We start from the raw sequence: 22043 nt of genomic DNA, 5'->3' as shown, positions 1-22043 counted from the left end.
CCAACAGTGCTGAGAAATGCCAGACCTTCCCATCACTCAGGCGTGCAGAATTACAGTACACCTCACGAACGGTAAGAACGGTAAGAGGTCTGGTGTATCTCTCTTGACCCTTGTCAACGTGTCCGCTCCTTCTTACCTTCACCACATCACCTGCCTTCATTTCCACCTCCTTACACCCATGTTTTTTGTCGTAGTAACTCTTGCTTCTGGAGTGTGCTTGAGCCAGTTTTTCTTTCACCACCTCTGAAGACCAGTGTACTCTGCGGGCAGCCTTAACCCAACCCACATTGTCCTTTGGAAGTGGAGTCCGTCCGTGCATAAGTTCGAATGGGCTGTGGCCAGTAGACTCACATGGCGTTATTCTGTAAACCCACACTGTCTTCATCATTTCTTTCTTCCAGTCCAGTTGGTTTGAGTGGTACCTTCAAGTACTTTTTTAAATCTCTCTACGGCTTCGTTGGCTACTTGGCGGTATATTGACGTTGTTATGTGTTCAATGTGGTGCTTCTTCATGTATTCTTTGAATAGGTCTGAGGTAAATTGTACACCGTTGTCACTTACAACTCTTTTTGGTAATCCCTCACGCGTAAAAGTGTCTACCAAGAATTGGACTATGCGGTGAGAGTCAGCTTTACTGGTGACCATTACTTCTGGCCATTTCGTGTAGTGGTCAATTATGACAATTATGTATTATAGTTCCTTTCGATCAGACACCGGTCCTATCATGTCAATGAATTCCCAAGGCACGGACGGGCACTGTATTGGCTGCAGGGGAGATCTGTAAGGCACTTTAGTTTTGTCTGTTCCCACACAAAACTTACAGTTTCTCATCTTACTTTCAACATCTCGGCTGATGCCTAGCCACCAATACATGTTTCCCACCTGGTTTTTACTTTTAGCGATGCCGAGATGTCCTTCATGGCATTCTTCCAGTATTTTCTTCCGGAGATCCATCTGCAGTACGTATCTTCCGCTTCTCATAAGTAGTCCATCTTCTGTGAATAATTTATCCTTCACTTCCCAGAAAAGTTTCATTCCATCTTTTAGTTTATTCTCGCTAGACCAACCTTCTTTGACCATATGGATTACCACTCCTATGTCTTTGTCCTTCATTTGTTCCTCCTTCCATTCATCCCTTGTTATTCTGCTGGGACATTCCCATACATTTCCCATGCATAACTCACCCACTTCATTAGTTTCAGTGTCATTGTCGGTCTTGATAGGCATTCTACTTTGTAATTCTGCGTAGTCGTCGGTGTCTGACATGCTAAGCACGGGCTCACAGCTGTTAGGATCCAGCTTGATTCCTAGACTTCCTTGGTCCTTTCATCCAAGTATAGATGGTCCAACATTTGCTACATAGAGTTTACATTGAGCCTCTCTACTCTTGAACATGAACCTGAGACTTCTGTACACTAATATTTCAATAGGTTTCTCATTGAATGATTTAATAAATATATCTGGTTCATAGAGTTTCTCACCGATCTCCTCCTTGAATTTTGCTTCCCATACCTTCTCGTTCACAATGGTGTAAGGCGAGCCTGAATCTGCCGCAATGCTTATTACCACCCCACCAATCATCATAGTGCACATCGGTTATCGGTTTTCTTGACTTAGCTCCCTTTCCTGTTTATTTTACCTCTTCTTGTTCATCGTCTATGTTGAGGATATACATGTTGATGTCTTCATCTGTGTCATCATCCAACTCATCTTCATCGTCTACCACTGCTTTTACATGTTGTGGTTTTTTCCTATTACATGCCTTGTTGAAATGTCCAATTAGGCCACAGAATGTGCACCTTGTTTCACGGGCGGGGCATCTAAAATCATATGCCATGTGTACAGTGCTTAGGCATCGGTAACAATATCCTTTCCCTTGTTTCTCTTGTCTTCTTTCAGGTTGGATAGTGTATTCCTTTCTTACAGTGTGCTTGCTAACTCTCCAATTCTTTTGATCGGACACTTTGCTGACCTGGTCACATTCTTTTTTTATCTTATCGTCTTTTAACACAGCTTTGGCACATCATCCAGTGAGTTCAGTTTTCCTAGCTATATCTATTATGTTCTGCAGAGGGGACTCTCCCTTTGCCCAAAGATTATCTTGAATGTTTTCATTTGAGCCTTGCATAACTATTTGATCCCTTATTAGTTCATCGTGCAGTCCTCCAAATCGACAGTTTATTGCTAGGTCTTTAAGAGCAGATACATAGTCGTCTATTGTCTCCTCCTTCCCTTGTTTCCTATGAAATTTTTTTTATCTGTCTACCCCGACACAAACTGTAGGTTTATAGTACATCTATAGCGTTGGAGAACACATCACCCTCATTTACACCTCTTGCTTTCTTGTTTATGGAATTGTAAACTTTTATTCCTCCTGCACCTAGATTGTGCATTAACATCTTGTACTTCTTTTCTGGTTTCAACTCTGCATCTTCTTCAATTGTGGAAATGTAGTTGAGGAAATAGTCCCTCTCCTCTTCCCACTTTAAAGCTGGCACACTGCCAGCACGTAGAAATGACTCTGGAGGTGATAGGTTCCATATGCAACCGGTTGCTAAGTCACTCATACTGATTGTTATCTGTAATGCCTTTTCTAAATATGACTTCTCAATGTATTGCCACTACTGCAGCAGTATGAACTTTATTTTCCTGAAGCTAGATTGGTTTTGCTAAAGTCCCATAAGCGTTTTATAACCTCTAATTTTTAAGTCACTGTATGCTGCTGCAATGATCTATGTCATTTGATTAACTAGAATTTACAGTTTTCCTGCTTGTCCTTGTTGTTACTTCGATACACAGGTACTACTCCAGTTTCTGTAGAGATGTGCTTAGGTTGCGTTGTGTTTCCACTCGGCGTTTTTTCCTCAAGAACTAGACCGCTGAGTTCATTTTATTTTTCAACTACACCTAAAACGGCCGCCGACGTCAAATTCGTTTCGACGCGATGACGTGTGAGCCGGCTCCGATTCTCCTCAGCTGTTCGTTGACAGTTTACTGCTCCGGCCGTTTGTTTTGTCCGTTGGCTAGGCAGTTGAACGTTTTCTTCACAAACGCTTGGTTCTAGCGCTCAGATTCTTTATGCAAAGTACCAGATTTATTTCTTCTTTCCATTTATTTTTGCCGCTAGTTGCTGCATGTAAATTTACTTCTGCGTATTTGTTTCCACACACTCTGCCGACGCGTCGGTTCACTCACTTTATATTTAGGCTTCTTATTCCTCCTTTTTTTTTCTTCAGCTAGCCGCTCTTAAATAAATGCGCTTGATTTGGTTCTTTTATTTTTCCTTGCCTTCTCCTTTGTTTTTCAACGAAGTTGTTTTCTGTTTATTGACTGCTTTTTTCCTCTTCGTGGGTTCGTACGTGCTGGCACCTCGTCGCCAGTATTGTTAAAAATACTCGACACTCCTGAGTTCTTAACTTCTTTATTCATAAACGTGGAGCGTAGCTGCAGTCAGTTCGACGATCAGCTGGTAACTGTCAAAGCTGACAGTTATCAGCTGGTGACCTCACTGCTGTGACGGTGTCCTCGCAGGGACACTAGCGAGCACACCAGGTATGGTGTCCTATGAGGGACACACGTATAATAAACACAACACATTTAACCTAGATCTTCCTCCCTTCTTGAGCTCCACCTGACCAAACCTCTCTACCCTTCACTAGTATTATTAGTAGTGCTTTATTGTACAGATGGATAGAAAATCAACACAAAATATAATAAAAACTCCAGTTCAAAGAAAAACATTTAAAACACTTTGACCCTCAGCTAGACAAGTAAAGGGGAAAAAGCAGGAAGAATAAATGGAAAGACAGTGACAAAGGGAGAAAGCAGAGATGACAAGGGGCCTGCAGAGGGGGATGGAGGGGCAGGGGGTGTCTGGTGGTGGAGTAAGAGGCATCAGGTGGAATCAAGACCCTGTAGCCTTAGGGTTCGGCTCCCTAGATATTAGCAGCACTGACCGCAGCCTCCTGAACAACGTTTGGCCGAGCACCAGCACTAAGGAGTATATTTAGGAGGGGAGTTGGACCACCCTTACACCATGCAACATGAAGTAAGTCTAATGAAAGTCCAAAATGTGATATATGATGTCATGCAATGCCCCCTTGTGTGGCTTCATAAATCTCAACTAACTCCACGCAGCACAAATCGATGAATTGCGCTACTCTGTTCTGGGAAGGCGTTCCATGGGCGTTCCATGAGTGTTTCCATGAATCCCTCATGGTTTTTGACTCATTATAAGATTTACATAAAGTGGTAGACGTGGGAATGAGCCAAAAATATACATCTTCTCAGCAAAGGCGTAATGAGGGGAAATATCTTTATTTTTCCTCGTTTTTCCTCTTTCTATGTGTGCTGTATTCTTCAGCGTCAAAAGAAAGCGGAATATGCCTCCAAGGTTTGAATTCCCATTCCTGCCCCAAAAGAAACAAAATACACAATCATAGCATTTCAAACACAGAATATGCGAATTTTTAAGATCAATTTGCAATTATCACACAATCCTTGTTTTTTCACAGATGACTGGTTGAATGCCATAAAACAGCCACTACTTTCATTTGATGAGCCTTTAAACACCATACAGTGGCCTCTATATATGTTCTACTGTTTTCTGTCTACATGTACCAGTCTGAATTTTAAAAAGGTGTTAGAAATCTACATAGGACCCCATCTTTGTAATAAAAATGTTTTGGACGTGTTTTAAGATTCTATAGGTTAAAAATCGAGTTAAAAACGTTGGCACAGTAAACTTTTTTTCTTCCTTTTTATTAATAGGTTATGTTGTTTTTTCTGCATAGAAGAAAGAGTGTTTCACATTGGTATTTCGTGGTCTTCAATGTTTGTGATTTTGGGTTTGCTTTTTTGTGTTCAACATATTTTATTAGATTTTTGCAGACAAAGACAAAACATGATACATTGTTGGTATATATATATATATGATAAAATAATGTGAACATCATAAACACTATCATAACAATATCTGTATACCAAATATTTACAGTTGTCATAAAAGCAGTAAAATTATAAAAGTTGAAGAACTGAACAAACAAGGCTACTCCTCAAAACATTGATTATACTACAATGTTAACAAAGAAAATATTTGTTATTCAATGTTTTTTATAGATAAGTATTCATATAATGTTCAATTAGTTTCCATAACTGTTGAAATGACGACATATTTTTTAATGGTCCCGTATCAGATAATTGGGCACCCGATCTAATCAAAGTGACATAAGACCCCCCCGCTTATGATTGTGGGTTTTCTAGTTTAGGACCGGGCAACAGATCTCAGAGATGGAGTTTCAAGGTAAAAACAATTCTGTAAGCTGTTGTCCTCTGCTTTGCTGCAATCATTGAAATAATTAAGTAATACAATATTGTCAAGTTTCAAGTTTAATAATACTTTATTCAGAGAAGAAGTCCTTCAAAGCGAGAACCGTGTGGTGCAGTTATAACTGGAATTGAGACACCGAATAAAAGGCATAAAAACTCCACAAACAATCCGATTTCTGAATAGTTTTTAAACAAAAGTAGGCAGTGCCATGGTGAATGTGAACAAAATGTAAAACAAAATTCCCAGTTGTTTTCCCAACATACAAAAAAGACAATTCATGAAATAGATGTAAGCTGTAGTTAGGATGAGACCTGAGAGCGGAATAGCATGTGGCTTGACGGTCTGAAAACGTGTCCAGCTGTGGTGGTCATCTGGGGACAGCTATCTGGAAGCAGCCAGGTTGTCCAATGATGACAAAGGGGTAAGTCCTCGTTCAAGCCTCAGGCCACAGTGGGGTGCAGACCACCTCAGATGATCTTGTTGTGACGAGGAGTGAACCCCAGAGGAAATTTGCTGCAATAATGACAAGCGCATCTGCCCTTCCCCCACATTCCTGAAAAGCATTTTAAAGCATTGTTGTGCTCTAACATCTGGTTTCCAGCTGTATCACATGGTCATTCCAAGTTGTTTCTCATCAATCCTAACCCCAAGTAAAAGATACTTTAATACATTCTGAATTGAAGAGGCACCGAGACCCCATTGAACGTTACATTGGTTTCATCAAAAGACATAATGTTGGTCATTGGTAAGTTATTCGTGAGCGCCTCCATATTACTATATTTATGTAGAAGGCTCAGTAGTTGGAGGACCAGGTCATCAGTGTTGCGTAAGTAGCTGATCATTTTAAGCCAAGTTTCGGGGCTCAGCCTCGCCGGTTGACCAGCCGTATATGATGGTGTAAGAGAAGGATACAGATAATGAGACTTGCACCCAGGTATGTTATATTTCCACTGAAATATCCAAGAGTGTGTTGTAGAAACCCCATGAATACAGTTTGCACCAAAGTTCGTTTCTATCAAGAGGGGCGTGAGAGAATGCATGAGTATTTGCAGGAGGTGCAGGGGAACGCAGGAGGATTGTGGCAGGACAGTGGATGGTGGGAGGTTGATCAGGGACACTGGAGCTGGACGCACACCAGGAGTGGCTCGGACAGGCTTGCCTTTGGCACGGCAGCGGTGTGCCATTGGCTCAACCACGATGCATGTCCACTGCACAGCAGGCACACAGCAGAACGCACTGTGTAAACGCAAATAACAATAAAACACAAGGGCTGGGAAGCAGTGGTAATGGGCTTACGTTTGTGATTGAGTGTCTCTACCTCCTTAAACCCCTCGTTAGCCCGCCAACCTCCTCCTTATTCCTGCCTAAACCCCTCCCGTTTAGAAGTAAATATTCTTCAACATTTACTACTAAGTAGTAAGCTTAGATGTGTGAGGATCTCTCCATAGAAAAGACAGACAAGGTAGAGGTTACATCTGTAGGTTTGTGGTAAGTAAGCAGTACTACTGTGGCACTACTTTATGTATTACAAAATGATGTTTGTAAACTGCGCCCTATAAGGGTGGGCGTAGCTGGCGGAGTACTACTACGCAGAATTCCACGAAGTTTAACAAAAACTGTGAATTCCGCAACTTCGCTCTGTCTGGCTCCCAATTAATAAAACAGAGACCTCATATACTTTTGGTAAGATAACAAGTGAAAATGAAAATTTAGCAAGCAGTGAGAGAGGTGATGATCTTGGGATCCTCCCTAACCTAAGGAGAGCACCAAGCAGATGCCGTGAAAACAAAGAGAACATCTTGCTTAACGATTCAGTGGTGGTCCCATCCTCTTAGGACCACCTCAAGCACAGTTATGGGCACAAATACAATGCCAACAAAAGGCCCTGCAAACCATTGTGGGACGAGATTAGCAATGAGCAGTGAATATTATAGTATCCAATATCAAAATAATTCTACAAAGAGCTGCAGTTCAACTAGTCGTTACTAGGTGTCCCTCATGAGTCTAATGCAAAAGCATTTGACTTGAGGGACACCTAGCAACAACTACTTGAACTGCAGCTCTTTGAAGAATTCATAGTGTTAGCTCTCAGCTCAGCCGGAGAGCTGCTTCCCCTTGAGGAATGTTTTGATATTGTATATTATAATATTCACTGCCCCCTGCTAGTCTCATCTCATAATGCTTTGCAGGGACTTTTGGTTGGGATTGTATGTGTGCCCTTAACTGTGCTTGGGGTGGACCACCACAGAATCTTTCAGCATGATCTGCTCTTTGTGTTCAAGGCATCTGCTTTGTCCTCCCCCTAGGTTAGGGGGGACTCAAAATCATCACCTCTCTCATTGCCTGATATTTTTCATTTTCAAAGTTCACTTTTGTGAATTGGTTATATGCTTTTTAGCATGTAAAGTTGCTTTATCAAATCATTTGTGGGTTCATTTTAGTAGCTGACTCCGCTAAGAGGAGAAACTGAGTTTTTGCCTGAATTCTGTGTTTTTAATGGAATGCCTAGTTAACAAGTCTCTGCAAACGCCGCTAGCGGAGCCGAGTTAATTGCCCAGGGTTACCTAAAACTCCATCTCTGTTATTACATGGTGCAAATAGTAAAGGCACTTACTTGTCACCGTATCTGTTTACAGGTTACGACTGCAACTAATATGGAGTGTTTCAGAAACAGAACTGATGCAACAGAGTTCCTGCTCCTCGGATTCCAGGTTCTCCCAGAGCTGGAGCCCGTCCTCTTCCTCATGTTTGTCATCATCTACCTGTTCACTGTAGTTGGGAACATCCTGATAGTGGCCACCGTGTCTCTGGACAGCCACCTGCACACTCCCATGTACTTCTTTCTTGGAAATTTGTCATTTTTGGAAATCTGGTACCCGACAACCACGGTGCCCATCATGCTGGCTGGCATATTGACAAATGGAAGGCTCATTTCCTATGCAGGTTGCATCTCACAGTTCTATTTCTTTGTCTCCTTTGCAGCCACTGAGTGCTTGCTTTTGACTGTGATGGCTTATGATAGGTATGTGGCCATCTGTTTTCCCTTACAGTACATGGTCCTTATGGTGAAAAGGCTTTGCCTCAAGCTTGTTTTAGGTTCCTGGGTAGCTGGGTTTTCTCCACCAATGATCACAGTTTCATTACTTTGTAGATTACAGTTCTTTGGTACGAAGGAGATCGACCATTTCTTTTGTGAGTTTGCACCCTTGATAAAAGCCACCTGCTCAGAGACTACAGTGATAGAAATGTATGTTTTTATCATAGCAGTCAGCATACTGTCAGTCCCATTCACTCTAATCATTGTATCTTATGTGTATATCATGTCGGCCATCATGCAAATCCCTTCGGTCACGGGTAGGCACCGAACGTTCTCCACCTGCAGTTCCCACCTCACTGTGGTCATCGTATACTTCGGGACACTGATAACAATATACGTAGCACCCACTACAGGCTATTACCTAAACCTCAACAAAGCCCTATCCCTTCTATACACTGTGGCGACCCCGCTGCTGAACCCCATCATATACACACTGAGAAACAAGGACATACAGAAGACTTTGAGAAAAGCCTCCCACACTTTTAGATTTTCCAGGCTGTGAGAGCAAATAGCCTTATTTAGGAAAAGAAAATTCTTTGAATATTAAAATCATGCATTGGAAAGTAGGTACTTTCATTATTTAGAAACAGAAATACTGCAAAATCGAACAACCTTGGTACATATGACAATACATTGTTGCAATGGCTAATATGTATGTATGCAATGGTATTTGTAGAGCGCAGTAGAGCTCTTTACAGGAGGAGATACAATTTTGTGGAGGGTCATAAATAGACTGGTCGGAGTTTGTGGAGTTCCGCTACAAGGAACTCCAAGTAGTGACAAAAAAACTGCTGCGGTCCATGGACTTCCATAAGCACCGGAGTGACGTAAGTCACGTTGTTCACACTGATTCTTTTGTGCAGGATCTTTGTCCGACGCTGTAAAATCAGCGTAAATGGCACCAAGCGTAGCGCAAGAGCTCGACGCTTCTTTCTGCTGCTCGAGTAAATGTTCTACTTGAGCAGCAGCTTCCTCAACGCGAGCTGCATGTTTCGCAATGCAAGCGGCACCTACCTGACGTAACCTCATGCGCTGATTATCGCACAGGAGGTGGTCTAGCAATGGATTTTCCTCGCTCGCACTCACTTAACATTGGCAAGGCGCAAGAGAGGAAAAACGTTGCTCCACGATGCAGAGTTTGTTAGAACTCTGTGCTCTACGCAGATCGCGGAGTGTGAATAACTCTGCAAACTCTGGGTGTGGAGCGGAGTTTACTGCTCAGGCCTACTGCAGAGTCTGGAATAGTGCTCCTTGTGGAGGTGTGTCTTCAGATTGTTTCTGAATTTTAGGAGGTTTGGTGCTGATCCAATGTCGATAAATAGGCGGATCCAGATCTTGGAAGCATGAACAGAGAAGGCTTGCCTTCTGAGTTTTTCTTTCTTGCAATGTTTTGTCTCCACTCCAAAAGGGCGATATCTAGGATCCTGGTGGGCATTGTCTCCCAGGTGTAGCTAGTTTGCATGCCATGTAAGCTGGGTATTGTTGGGTATGACTTTATAAGTGATGCATCTGGTCTTGAAAACAATCCAGGATGGAAGGGGTAGCCAGTGCAAATCCTTTAACATAGAGGTAATGTGGACTTTGAGTACCTAACAAACCATGCCACTGTCAGTAGAACGCCTTTCAGAGGTACCAGGTGGGGTATTAGGGAAACAACTCAACAAGCTGTTGGCTCTGTCCAAATGGGAGACGTATCAGTCTTGTACAGTTGTTCTGAATTCCTCTTCTGGGAGAAATAGTTTTACTTCCTTCAGAAGTAAGAATTTAAAGCAAGCTGTCCTGGTATTCCTAGCAATTTGTTGCTCAAATCAGGTATCTGTGTTGAATGTAAATCAGAGAGATTTTGCATGGGGTGTCAGCCAGGGTGGGAGGCCAGATAAGCTTAAGTTGGAAAACTTGGTTAGACCTCGAGTTGTTTGGAGATTCTTGCAAATAGAAGGAATTCAGGGGCATATTCTCAAGCAGGGCGTTAAAATTATCGCCGTTTTAGCGGCAGAAAACTGCTGCTAAAGCGGCGATAATGGGCTTGATAATATGCCCTTGAGAATTCCAATAGAAGCCCATGTTCAGACCAGAACATGGGTTTCTATTGGAATTCACAAGGCCATATCATCAAGCCCATTATCGCCGCTATAGCTGCAGTTTTCTGCCGCTAATACGGCAATCATTTTTAACGCCCTGCTTGATAATATGCCCCTCAGTCCTTGTGGTGTTGAGCTTCAGCGCTGGATGAGTATGAGGCAGGATTTGGGTGGATGTTGTGTTGGATGAGTATATTTTTATTTGGCGCTGGGTATCATACAATATATTGAAGGATCTTGATGCCACTATCTACAAGATTGTAAACAAGATAGAAGGAATGTTTGAGCCTTAGGGTACTCCGCAAGATATAAGGAGTGTCCCTGATTTTTTTAGAACCTACTTGCACAAGCTGGTGCTGGTTCTTGAGAAAGGATGTGTCATATCATCATGGTGCATGTGAAATCCATGCATGGTTTCATGGCGTTGAACAGAGCTTGAAGGCTGCAAAGATTTCAGAAGGACCAGGAGGTAGTGGTGTTTGCTGATGACGAGGAGAGTGTCTTCCACGTCTTGGATGCAGCTTAGTATTGCCGCATGGTCTTAAGCCTGAAACTGCAGTGGTAATCCTGAGGTGGATTTGTGTTGCTGAGGTGCTCCAACTATTTTCCTGATGATTTTCTCTACGAAAGGCCCTTTTGGTAATAGAAGTCTGTGAGGTCACTTTAGTCCAGACATGGTTTCTTTAGCAGTGGAAGGATCTGACCTGTTCAAAGGGCATGCAGGAATGCTCCTCTGTGTAAGGAGGATCTGACAGTGTGGAGATGAGTTGTGAGGGCTTCCCCATAGAGGGACTTGATGATGGAAGAAGGAAGGCTGTTGTCTTTGTAGGACATTGTCTTGTGAGAGATCAGGATACTGGAGATGCCCATGTGTGACACTGGATCAAAGGAGCTCCATTTGGTGGTGATGTGATGAGAAATGGCTGGAAGTGAGGGGGCCATGAAGGTGGTAATCATGTTGGATCTGATTTTGTTGATTTCGTTGAGGAACAAATTGATGGCATTGCATTTTTTTATTGAAGTAAGAAGAACTCTAGGTTCGGAGAGAGGATTGATGCAGCTTTTGACAGCCTTTCAGAGAACTTCACTTCTGTTGTTTGCCTCATTGATGGTGGTCTTGTCAAAAGAAGCGTTAGCTCTGATTATGAGGAATCCGCAGTTCCAGCAGAGTGTTTTGAAGAGGGTGGGCCACCAGAAATGTTGATCTCTCTCATTTCATTTTCTGTTTTTGTTTGCTGTTTTTTACCTTAAGCTCTTCAATGTTTCAGGATTATCAGGGCTTTGGTTGTTGGATTGGATTTTCTGTGGGCTGTGGCATCCTGCAGGAGTTCTCATAATGGTATTGATACTGAGTCGCTGTGAATGAGACAGTGAGGTGGGTAGTGGATGGACTGGTTCCGTGCAGGGCTATAGATATCTGAGACTGAGTGTTAGTGAAGGATGATAGGATGAGGTCTCGCATGTTAGTTTTGGAGTGGGTTAGGTGATTGTTAACTTGTTTTATTTCTAGTGCGTCAGGGTTGTGTTGAAGGTTGCCTTCGTACATTAAGTGTTGGAATAGCTGGGGAGGTTGAGGTCTCAGTGGAATGTGTCATGGGTGTTTTGAATGGAGGCATTATGAGGAGATCTGAGGATTCTTCTGGGAAGTCTTTGTTTGGTTTGGGAGGTCTTTAGATAAAATGAAAGGAGGCTGTTTGGGAGATTGATCATTGGAAGTGAGAGGAGAGGACTTTGAAAGACTTAGATGTGGCAGAGTTGTTGACAGGGCTAGGATGCTACTCTATGGTTCAAGTTCCTCCCCATTTGTCAGCATGCGGTTTATGTGTTGGATGCTTGAACCATCAGGAATGAGGGTGACCAGGATGTAGGTGGATCAGGTTGAGAACCACGTTTGGGTGTTGATGAGCGTGTCTAGGTTGTATTTGGTGATGTGTGGAGTATGTTTGGCTGCACAGCATGTACTGATGAGCATCAAATGATTGTGTTGCGTTGAGGGAGGGGCATGTGTTCTAGTGAATGGTATGTGGATCAGGCCAATGGCATCACATATGTGAATCGGTGGATGTGTTGGAATGGTATGAATTTTGATGCGTATGATGCATATGATGAGCTAGTTTAACTGCAGCAGGAATCCTGACCCAGGGTCTTTCCAGGACTCAACAGGTCTAAATAGGTGCCCCTTGTCTGTGTCTACCATTAGCTGTAGATGTCTGGACTGTGGGACCCTCTGAAGAGTTGACCAATGTACAGGCAACAGCAGGAAAAGAGAAGAGGAGAAAATAGAGAGGAACAGGGGGCAAGGAGCAGATGAAGGCTCAAGCCATGAGTGAGACACTGGTGGATGAGCGCCTTAAGAGAAAGATAGATACAATCAGGAGGTGGTGGTCAATAGACAGCTTTTGACACCTCATTGAAATGTAAACATTGAAGTAGGATTCATGGATAGTGAGGGTGGAGCACAAGACAGAGGAAGCATTAGTGGTTTTGTTATTGAATGCTGCGATTCCACAAGGAGAGTGGAAATGACCTCCTAAATGAACCCAGCCATGGGGAGTGTTAGGAGAACAGGACAGAGTGCAGGCTCTGGGCATTATTCATCAGCCCTCTCCAGTGCATTGGTCTATCCTCCCTACTTGCCTTTTGGCATCTTATTGTTGTGCTCTGTGATTGCAGAGCCATGTAGTCACCTCCTGCACACCTTCTGCAAGCAGGGGGGGTCTTCAGGTGACAAGTCCCCAAGAATATCCTCTCTTCGAGGCAGCCCATTTGCTCCATAAACCATAGCTCCATAAACCATAGCACCATCTTGAGCTGCTTCATCTTTAAACCCCTTTCTGGTCAAGTCACAAGTTACTTTGTCTGGGGCTCAATGCATTCATCGAGGGACAACCCGACTGGACAGTTTTGCTTCAGAGCTGCATTTCATGTACACAAAATAAACACATAAATCTGCAATATTCACCTACAGCATATCAAGCTCAAGTTAGGTGAAGACACACAGTGAACAGCAACACAGTTTGTGGTAATATATGTGAATGTCTAATGCTTATGAAACTGAATATTCACAACAGACCACAATGGATGTCAATTCACCAAAATGCCAGGGGTAGCAGAAGTGATATCCCATGCTCTTTGACCTGAATGACATCACAGGAAGTGACTCTATATGACCTTTGGCCTTGAATACCAGGAAGTGACCTTTACCTTGAAGGCATCACAATAGTTAATGTCACTGAAGTCTAGTGTTTAACTGAAAGAGAAAATGGGTTGAGAATTAGCAGGGGGAAACCCAAAAGAGAAATTTAAAGAAGACAGTCCGATTCACTGATATTATTACATGTAGAATAAATAGTCAATATAAATATTATATGCTTGATTTGCTCCTTATCTCTGTTAACAAGTTCTGATTCTTGATCACTTCTAAAAAACTATCACTTGTGTGAAATATAAAGTTTGTTCAAACACATCCTAAGGTGAGAACCAATTAGCTTTACATTTTTCACCTCCCTCAAATAATGAGAAAAAAAGCATAACTATTCATGCATTGGATGGGCTCAGGGTCAGCTGTCTTCATTCACTGATCTGTTCAAATGTCATTCACTTGCTCCCTCCGTCCACTGCAGCGTAAGCATGGGGCGATGGGTCCGCCCACTTCTTCTATTGGCTGCCTTGTGCTGTGAGTGGCAGCATTTGCCCTCATCATGTAAGCACATCCGGTGTACCGTAGTTATGATCTTCCCATTTGGATGATCTTCCCCGAACAATCTGCGCATGCATATTTCACTACGCACGCGCATATGCTGCAAGACTACTTTCGCCTGTCTGTATGATCTCCCCCTCGGCCAACGCACCTCAGCCCTCCCACAAAGTACTAACTGCGGTTGATGCCATTAACATCGCATGCAATTACAATGCATCCGATGTTAATGGCAAAATGCTGACTCTCCCATGCCAATACAACGCACAGTTGTTCTCTTCTAAAAACTAAAGACTGCAAATAATCACGTCACGGAGACGGGCTTTTTCAACACATGCCAATACAACGAACGCACAGTTATTCCCTTCTAAAAACTGAAGACTGCAAATAATCACGTCACGGAAACGGGCTTTATTACAATGCATGCGATGTTAATGGCAAAATGCTGACTCTCACATGCCAATACAACACACAGTTGTTCCCTTCTAAAAACTGAAGACTGCAAATAATCACGTCACGGAAACGGGCTTTTTCCAAAATGCAACAGTTGTTCCCTAATCACGTCACGGAAACAAGCTTTTTCAACAATGCAACACTTGTTCCCTTGTAAGACTGCAAATATTCAAAGCCTATCACTAATGGCTCAGGTGTCAATATTTATGGGTGGTTGGGTGGATGGATGTGGGTGTGGTGAGTGGGTGCGTGGATGCATGGATGAATGGATGGCAGATGGATTCATGGATGGCTGTCTGGATGGATGGAACGATGGGTGCTTGGGTGGATGAATGGATGGAGGATGATGGGTCGGTGTATGGGTGGATGGATGCATGGATGCATGTATGGGTGCTGGGTGGAAGGATGTGTGTCTGGTGAGTGGGTGGGTGGATGCATGGATGAATGGATGGCGGATGGATTAATGGATGGCTGTCTGGATGGATGGATGGATATCTGGATGGATGGATGCATTTATGGGTGCTGGGTGGACTGATGTGTGTGTGTGGTGAGTGGGTGGGTGGATAAATGGATGGCGGATGGATTCATGGATGGCTGTCTGGATGGATGGATGGATGGATGGATGGGTGCTTGGGTGGATGAATGGATGGCGGATGATGGGTCGGTGTATGGGTGGATGGATGCATGGATGCATGTATGGATGCTGGGTGGGCGGATGTGTGTGTGGTGAGTGGGTGGGTGGGTGGATCCATGGATGGCGGATGGATTAATGGATGGCTGTCTGGATGGATGGATGGATGTCTGGATGGATGGATGAATGGATGGATGTATGAATGAATGCTCAGCCTCGCAGATGGGGACAGGGAGGGGGAGCAGGCAAATGGGGTGTGAGTGTGCGCCAATGGCCATACAACATGCATTGTGAGAAATACAAGATAACTAGCATCAAGAACCATTACTGCTTGCTGCGCTTCCTTACTGGACCATGTTTCTAGCCTCAAGGGCTAGTGTGTGTGAGGCACGTCACCACACATAGATTTTTCCATTAGTCAGCATTCTCAAGAGGTGTGAGCTAGTATTGTATTTTTGCACTAGCCCTTTTATGGTATCACAAGTCTCAGCTGACTCTGATGCAAAGCTGGGAAACAGAATTTAATGTCCACAAATACAAAGAGGCATGCGCTTAGGAAGATACACATCTTCAGTGAATACTTTACATAGGTTGCCACATGGATTACACCAACCTGGACTGCAGTATGATGAACTGCAGACTGACATGCTCTTTGACCTATGGAGGAATTGTGAAGCAGTTTGTCAATTCATGCTGCACACTACACTTTGTAGTATAGTAACAGTGTACCTGCTAATGCTACGATGCCTACAGCAATGATAATAGGACTTAACAACCTCTGAAACTTAGTTAAGTTTGGTGTAACTTAGGGATACATTGGAGCGTTAAAAAAACGAAAAGGAAAGAATCCCGTCGTTGGGACAAACAAGCCTCTTCATTATCCACAAAGCAGGTGCCCTATAGGTGCAACAAACTTGGCATTTAGCAACATTTTTGCGTTGGACAAAACGAAAGCAGGGTGGTGATCTCTTACACATGTTTTATGACTGTCAACTTGCTCACTCTATAAGGCTTGAGCTATCCCACTGCTACATGGTTACGAGTCCACACATTCACTCATTTGCATAAACTTGTGAACAACTATACTGCATTCTTGGGCCATTTTGTAGTTTTGTTGTCAAACCCATCCTCCCAGAATGGAAATCAACTCATACCTTATCAGTTCATACTTAGTGGGCCTGGCTGTGTTTCATATGCACTCAGCACTTCATTAATCAAAGAAACCGGCCAACAAGGCTGGACTGGGAAACCAAATGCACCTCTGCTAAAAATACTCACCTTAAACACCCCTTTCGTGTTATCTCTCTCTATCCTATCATCCACTCTCTCTCACTCTCCTTCACTTCTCTCACTCACTCCTCAAACTCTGATCGCTTTCTTTCAGCCTTCTTCCTTCCACCCACCCTCCCTTTCTCTCTCTCTCAGTTGAAGCCTCCCTGTGCCAGCGACGGTTAACTTCGAAGAGCCGCGGAAAGTCCTAAACGTCTCAGGGGCGACCATGGGCCTTCAAATCAGCCTGCAAAGCATGCAGCCCGATGACACTGGGGAAATGCCCGGTGGATTAAAAGGTCGGGCGGCCCAGACAGACAAAACTAGTTAAATTCTGAACATATTAGATTACCTAAAAGCGATAAAACCTCAGTGAAATTCAAACACTGTCTTACTAAATTCACGCCGTTAATTATAGTCCCAGCTGTACTTTTGGAACCAAATAAAATAAAACATAACTTGCTTTATAATGATTGACCAATATTTCAATTCAATCGATCTCGATCCTGGCAACAAAAAATCCTCTTCATTTGTACAATATTATCAAACACATCCGTGTCATAAATCTCACACTTTGATTGTAAGTAGTTATATGCAGAACTCCTCGTGATCTACTTGTCCCGCTCAACACCTGGTTATTAAATAATTCCAGCAGATTCCCGTACTTTCTGCATACAGGCTATCATGGCTGAAATGTAATAGGAAGGCATTGAACATCGCGTTGTTATGTCAATCAATCAATCAATCAAAGCATTTATATAGCGCACTACTCACCCAGAGGGTCTCAAGGCGCTAGGGAGGGGGGTCTGCTACTGCTCGAACAGCCAGGTCTTGAGTTGCTTCCTGAAGGCGAGGTGGTCCTGGGTCAGGCGGAGGTGGGTCGGGAGGGAGTTCCATGTCTTGGCGGCGAGGTAGGAGAAGGACCGTCCCCCTGTGGTGGCTCTTCGGATGCGGGGGACGGCGGCGACGGCGACGGCGTGGCCGGTCGATCGAAGCTGGCGTTTGGGAGCGTAGAAGTTGAGGCGGCTGTTGAGGTATCCTGGGCCTTGGTTGTGTAGGGCTTTGTGTGCGTGGGTGAGGAGTCGAACGGTGATTCTCTTGTTGACCGGGAGCCAGTGCAGGTCTCTCAGGTGTCCGGAGATGTGGCTGCGACGGGGGATGTCCAGGATGAGTCGTGCTGAGGCGTTCTGGATCCGCTGGAGTCTCTTATGGAGCTTGGAGGTGGTTCCGGCATAGAGGGAGTTGCCGTAGTCCAGACGGCTGGTGACGAGGGCCTGGGTGACCGTCTTCCTGGTCTCGGTGGGGATCCACCGGAAGATCTTACGTAGCATGCGCAGGATGTTTAAGCAGGACGAGGAGATGGCGTTGACTTGTCTGGTCATGGAGAGGGAGGAGTCCAGGATGAAGCTCAGGTTGCGTGCGTGGTCTGTTGGTTTGGGTGCGCTGCCTAGGGCGGGGGGCCACCAGGAGTCATCCCAGGCGAAGGGTGAGGATCCCAGGATGAGGACTTCCATCTTGTCCGAGTTCAGTTTCAGGCGGCTGTTCTTCATCCATTCGGCTGCCTCTTTCATCCCTTCGTGAAGGTTGGCTCTGGCGGTGGCGGGGTCGTTGGTGAGGGAGAGAATCAGCTGGGTGTCGTCGGCGTAGGAGATGATGTTGAGGTTGTGCTGGCGTGCGATGTCTGCGAGGGGGCTCATGTAGACGTTGAAGAGGGTTGGACTGAGCGAGGAGCCTTGAGGAACGCCGCAGATGACTTCGGTGGCTTCAGATCTGAACGGGGGGAGGCGAACTCTCTGTGTCCTTCCGGCGAGGAAGGAGATGATCCACTCCAGTGCCTTCTCCTGGATTCCGACGTTGCTGAGTCGCTGCACTAGTGTACGGTGGCAGACAGTGTCGAAGGCCGCGGAGAGGTCTAGGAGGATGAGGGCTGCTGTTTCCCGGTGTCAAGCAGTGCTCGGATGTCATCGGTGGCTGCGATCAGGGCGGTCTCGGTGCTGTGGTTGGCCCGGAGGCCAGACTGCGAGAGGTCGAGGGATCCGTTCGTCTCGAGGAAGGCGGCCAGCTGCTTGTTGACGGTCTTCTCGATGACTTTTGCAGGAAACGGGAGCAGCGAGATGGGGCGGTAGTTCTTGAGGTCGGTGGGGTCGGCTGATGGCTTCTTTAGTAGAGCGCTGAGTTCGGCGTGCTTCCAGCTCTCCGGGAAGGTAGCGGTGTCGAAGGAGGTGTTGATGATGTCCCGCAGGTGGGGTGCGATGACAGCGTCGGCCTTGTTGAAGACGTGGTGAGGGCAGGGGTCGGTAGGAGATCCGGTTGCGCGATGTAATGTCGGCGATGTAACACGCAATCCAATTAAAAGGTCGCATTAGCGGCGCAACAACGCGCGATGTTTAACCCCTCTGATGCGGCGCAAATATCCCTCCCCAGTGCTGCGCTGTCCATTAGAACTAGTGCTGAATGGACGTCCAATGGTCGTGCGCAGCACTGGGGAGGTAGTGCACGCGATGACCGTTGGACGTTCGCAGCACTGAAGGGGTTAAATTGCCGATGTCATCGCCGTTGCTATTTAAAAGCCGCGATGTAAATGCGCTTGATATCTATGTCCACGATATCGCGTCATTCAACCCTTGTAATTAAAGCCATTGGCACTTATGCCACAGTAGGTAACTGCCTTCCATCGCTAGGCTGTCAGGCGAGGTGACCAGTATCCCTGACAGTGAAAACTAAGAGGAAGGCCCAGGTGATTTAATACCTGCCTGGCAAACACCTCAGTGAGATGGGACACACTTGATAAGGAGGATTTTGCAGTCCAGCCGGCCACTTCTGAACAGAAGGACATTCATGCATCCAGAAAGACAGGGTGTGTAAGAGATACCCATGACTTTGCATAAAGCGGGCATGGGACTACTACTCCTTGGAAACATTAAACACGCGCACTTCAAAAGACTCAACACAATAGTGACCGAACCAAAATGTGATGATGGATACAGACTGGAAACATAAATGTTAGAAATTTAGTTTTTGTTTGGCAGAGGTATGCACCCTGTCCAAGCAGGAACCACAATCCTAGTCAGGGAACGTCAGTAAAACACTTTAAATTAATCCGTGCTCACCTTCTGGTAGCTTGGCACAAAGAAGTCAGTCTTAACTTAAGAGGCAATGTGTAAAATATTTGCACTACACTTTAAACAGTAACACAGTGAAAACAACACAAAAATACTCAACACCAGTTTAGAACAATAGTTTCTATTTTTATCAACAAAACAAGAGCAAAACAACAAAAATTCAATAAGTAGAAGTCAAGATATGAATTTTTAAAGAATAAATGTGTTTTTGTGCTTAGAAACAGATAGCCCCAACTGGGGCTATCTGGTTGCGCTTGACCGGGGCAGATCCAAATGTTCAGGATGACTGAGGTGGAGTGCGGGTCGGGTAAAGGGACCAGCCTTGGCCTGCTGAACAATACTTTGGATGTGTCTATGTCGTGGGCAATGCGTGTGGGAAAAGGAGGCAATGCGTCGCTGTCAAGCCTGCAGATGTAGGCGATGCGTCGGTTTCCAAGCTGCGCAAAATTGAAGATGTGTTGAGACTCAATGTGTGATGAACATTGGGGCGATGCATCACCGTCGAACTGCAGGGCTGTAGGCCATGTGAGTAGCACAAAGCAATGAGTTGACAGCGAGCCGCACACTTTTTTCGAGATGCATCATAAACAGGGGACGATGCATTGCACAATCGGCGATGCAGTGCCCGCGGTTGGTGCAGCAGCGGCGATGCGTCAGTGGCAAGGTAAATGCACCGATTCCGATCAGTGCAACGTTGTCAATGCATGGATTTTCTTGTGGCAGCATTTTATACACACTTCCATAGGCCCAGGACTGCATTGGCACCACTTGGCAGAGCAGGAGTCACAGCAGAGAGTCCAGGTGCTGCTTGTATCACTGAGACCTCAAAAACATGAGACAAGCCAACAAGCCTTTGGAGATACTTTGGTTCTGGTATGTAGAGATGCAGGTCCAGTCCCTCTTACTCCCAGGCAAGAAGTAGCAGGCCAACCAGCAAAGCAGTTCAGTCAAGATGCAGTGCCTCCAGCAGCTCAGCAGTCCTTCTTCCTGGTAGAATGTCCTCAGTGCCAGAAGTGTTCTGATTTGGTGGTGTCAGAGGTCCAGTACTTATACAAAGATGGGCCTTCAAAGTGGGGGAGACTTTAAAGAGATGGTTTGATGTGCACAGAGTCCCTTTCTTTCCTGCCCTGGCTCCAGACTCACTACAGAGGGGTATGCAACCCTTTGTGTTGGGACAAGACACAGTCATTTCAGGTGTTGGTGTTAGCTCCTACCTCCCACCCTGCTTAGGATAACCCATCAGCATGCAGATGGCCACTCAGTCACACCTACCCTTACTTTGTGTTTAGGTTGTTTTTTTTAAATTGCCATTTCAGATACACCAATTTGGGGGTCCCATCTCTTCCCAATTGGAAATGACTCCTATAAGCTGTAATAAGGCAATCCCAATGTTACCCAGAGGATGAGATAGGCTTTGCAGCAGTGAAACACAAATGTAAGAGTATTTCACTACAAGGACATGTAAAACCTAAAAGTACATGTCCTACTATTTAAATATACTGCACCCTGCCTATGGGCTGTCCAGGGACTACCTTAGGGGTGACCTATATGTATTAAGAAGAATGGTTTGGGCCTGGCAAGTAGGTTAATTGCAAGGTTGACATGGCAGTTTAAAACACATCACTGTAAAGCACTGGCAGGCCTGAGTAAAGGGCTACTTAAGTGTGTGGCACAATCCGTGCTGCAAGCCCACTAGTATCATGTGATTTACAGGCCCTGTGCAAATTGAATATGCCAGTTGTGGATAAATCAATGTTACAATTTTTTAAGTAAAGACCACATGCACTTTAGCACTGGTCAGCAATGGTAAAGTTTCCAGGTTCCTAAAGCCAGCAAAAACAAAGACAGCAGAAACAGTCAAAAACGGAGGTTAGAAGGCAAAAAGTCAGGGAAAACTGTGTCAATGATACAGGATCTAACAATGGACATATGTTGTATTTTTCTAATGGATGCCTAAATTGTACCCGCACCAGGATGTTATGTAACTATACTAGAAAAACCTCTAGACGAACTAGCCATCATTTCAAGTCTAATTCCACATAAAACCTATTCCATAACGCAACTGATATGACCCTTTCTTCATGTTCTTACAAAAGAAATACAAAGTAGAGTGCAAGGATTATATTATTTCTTTCCTTTCAGTGTACCTCCATGGGACAACCCTGGCTGACCACTGTGAATGTCTTTCATCAGATAGGGCTTGGCCCAAGTAAAATCACAAACTCTAATACTTTAATCTCTGGTTTTCGCAGTGAAAGAATAAAATATGGGTCTCAGTATCTGAAGTCTTTTTTGGCTGCTGGACAACCATGATTTGTGTCTTAAGGGCATGAGAACTTGCAACCCTGTTGCTTTCTCAACCAA

General features: G+C 44.7%; 1 protein-coding gene across 1 annotated transcript; it reads left to right on the top strand.

The window, feature by feature from the left end:
* Positions 1 to 3797: 3797 nt before the first annotated feature.
* On the top strand, positions 3798 to 8928 carry LOC147678812 (olfactory receptor 11L1-like). Its single transcript, XM_086945733.1, has 2 exons — positions 3798 to 3808; positions 7998 to 8928. Exons 1-2 carry the CDS (start codon positions 3798 to 3800, stop codon positions 8926 to 8928), a joined length of 942 nt encoding a protein of 313 aa, XP_086801859.1.
* Positions 8929 to 22043: the final 13115 nt, after the last annotated feature.

Source organism: Lissotriton vulgaris, chromosome 12, assembly GCF_964263255.1.
Source record: "Lissotriton vulgaris chromosome 12, aLisVul1.2, whole genome shotgun sequence".
NCBI lineage: Eukaryota > Metazoa > Chordata > Amphibia > Caudata > Salamandridae > Lissotriton > Lissotriton vulgaris.
The sequence above is the reverse complement of the archived record's forward strand: the minus strand, read 5'-3'. Positions and strand labels throughout refer to the sequence as shown.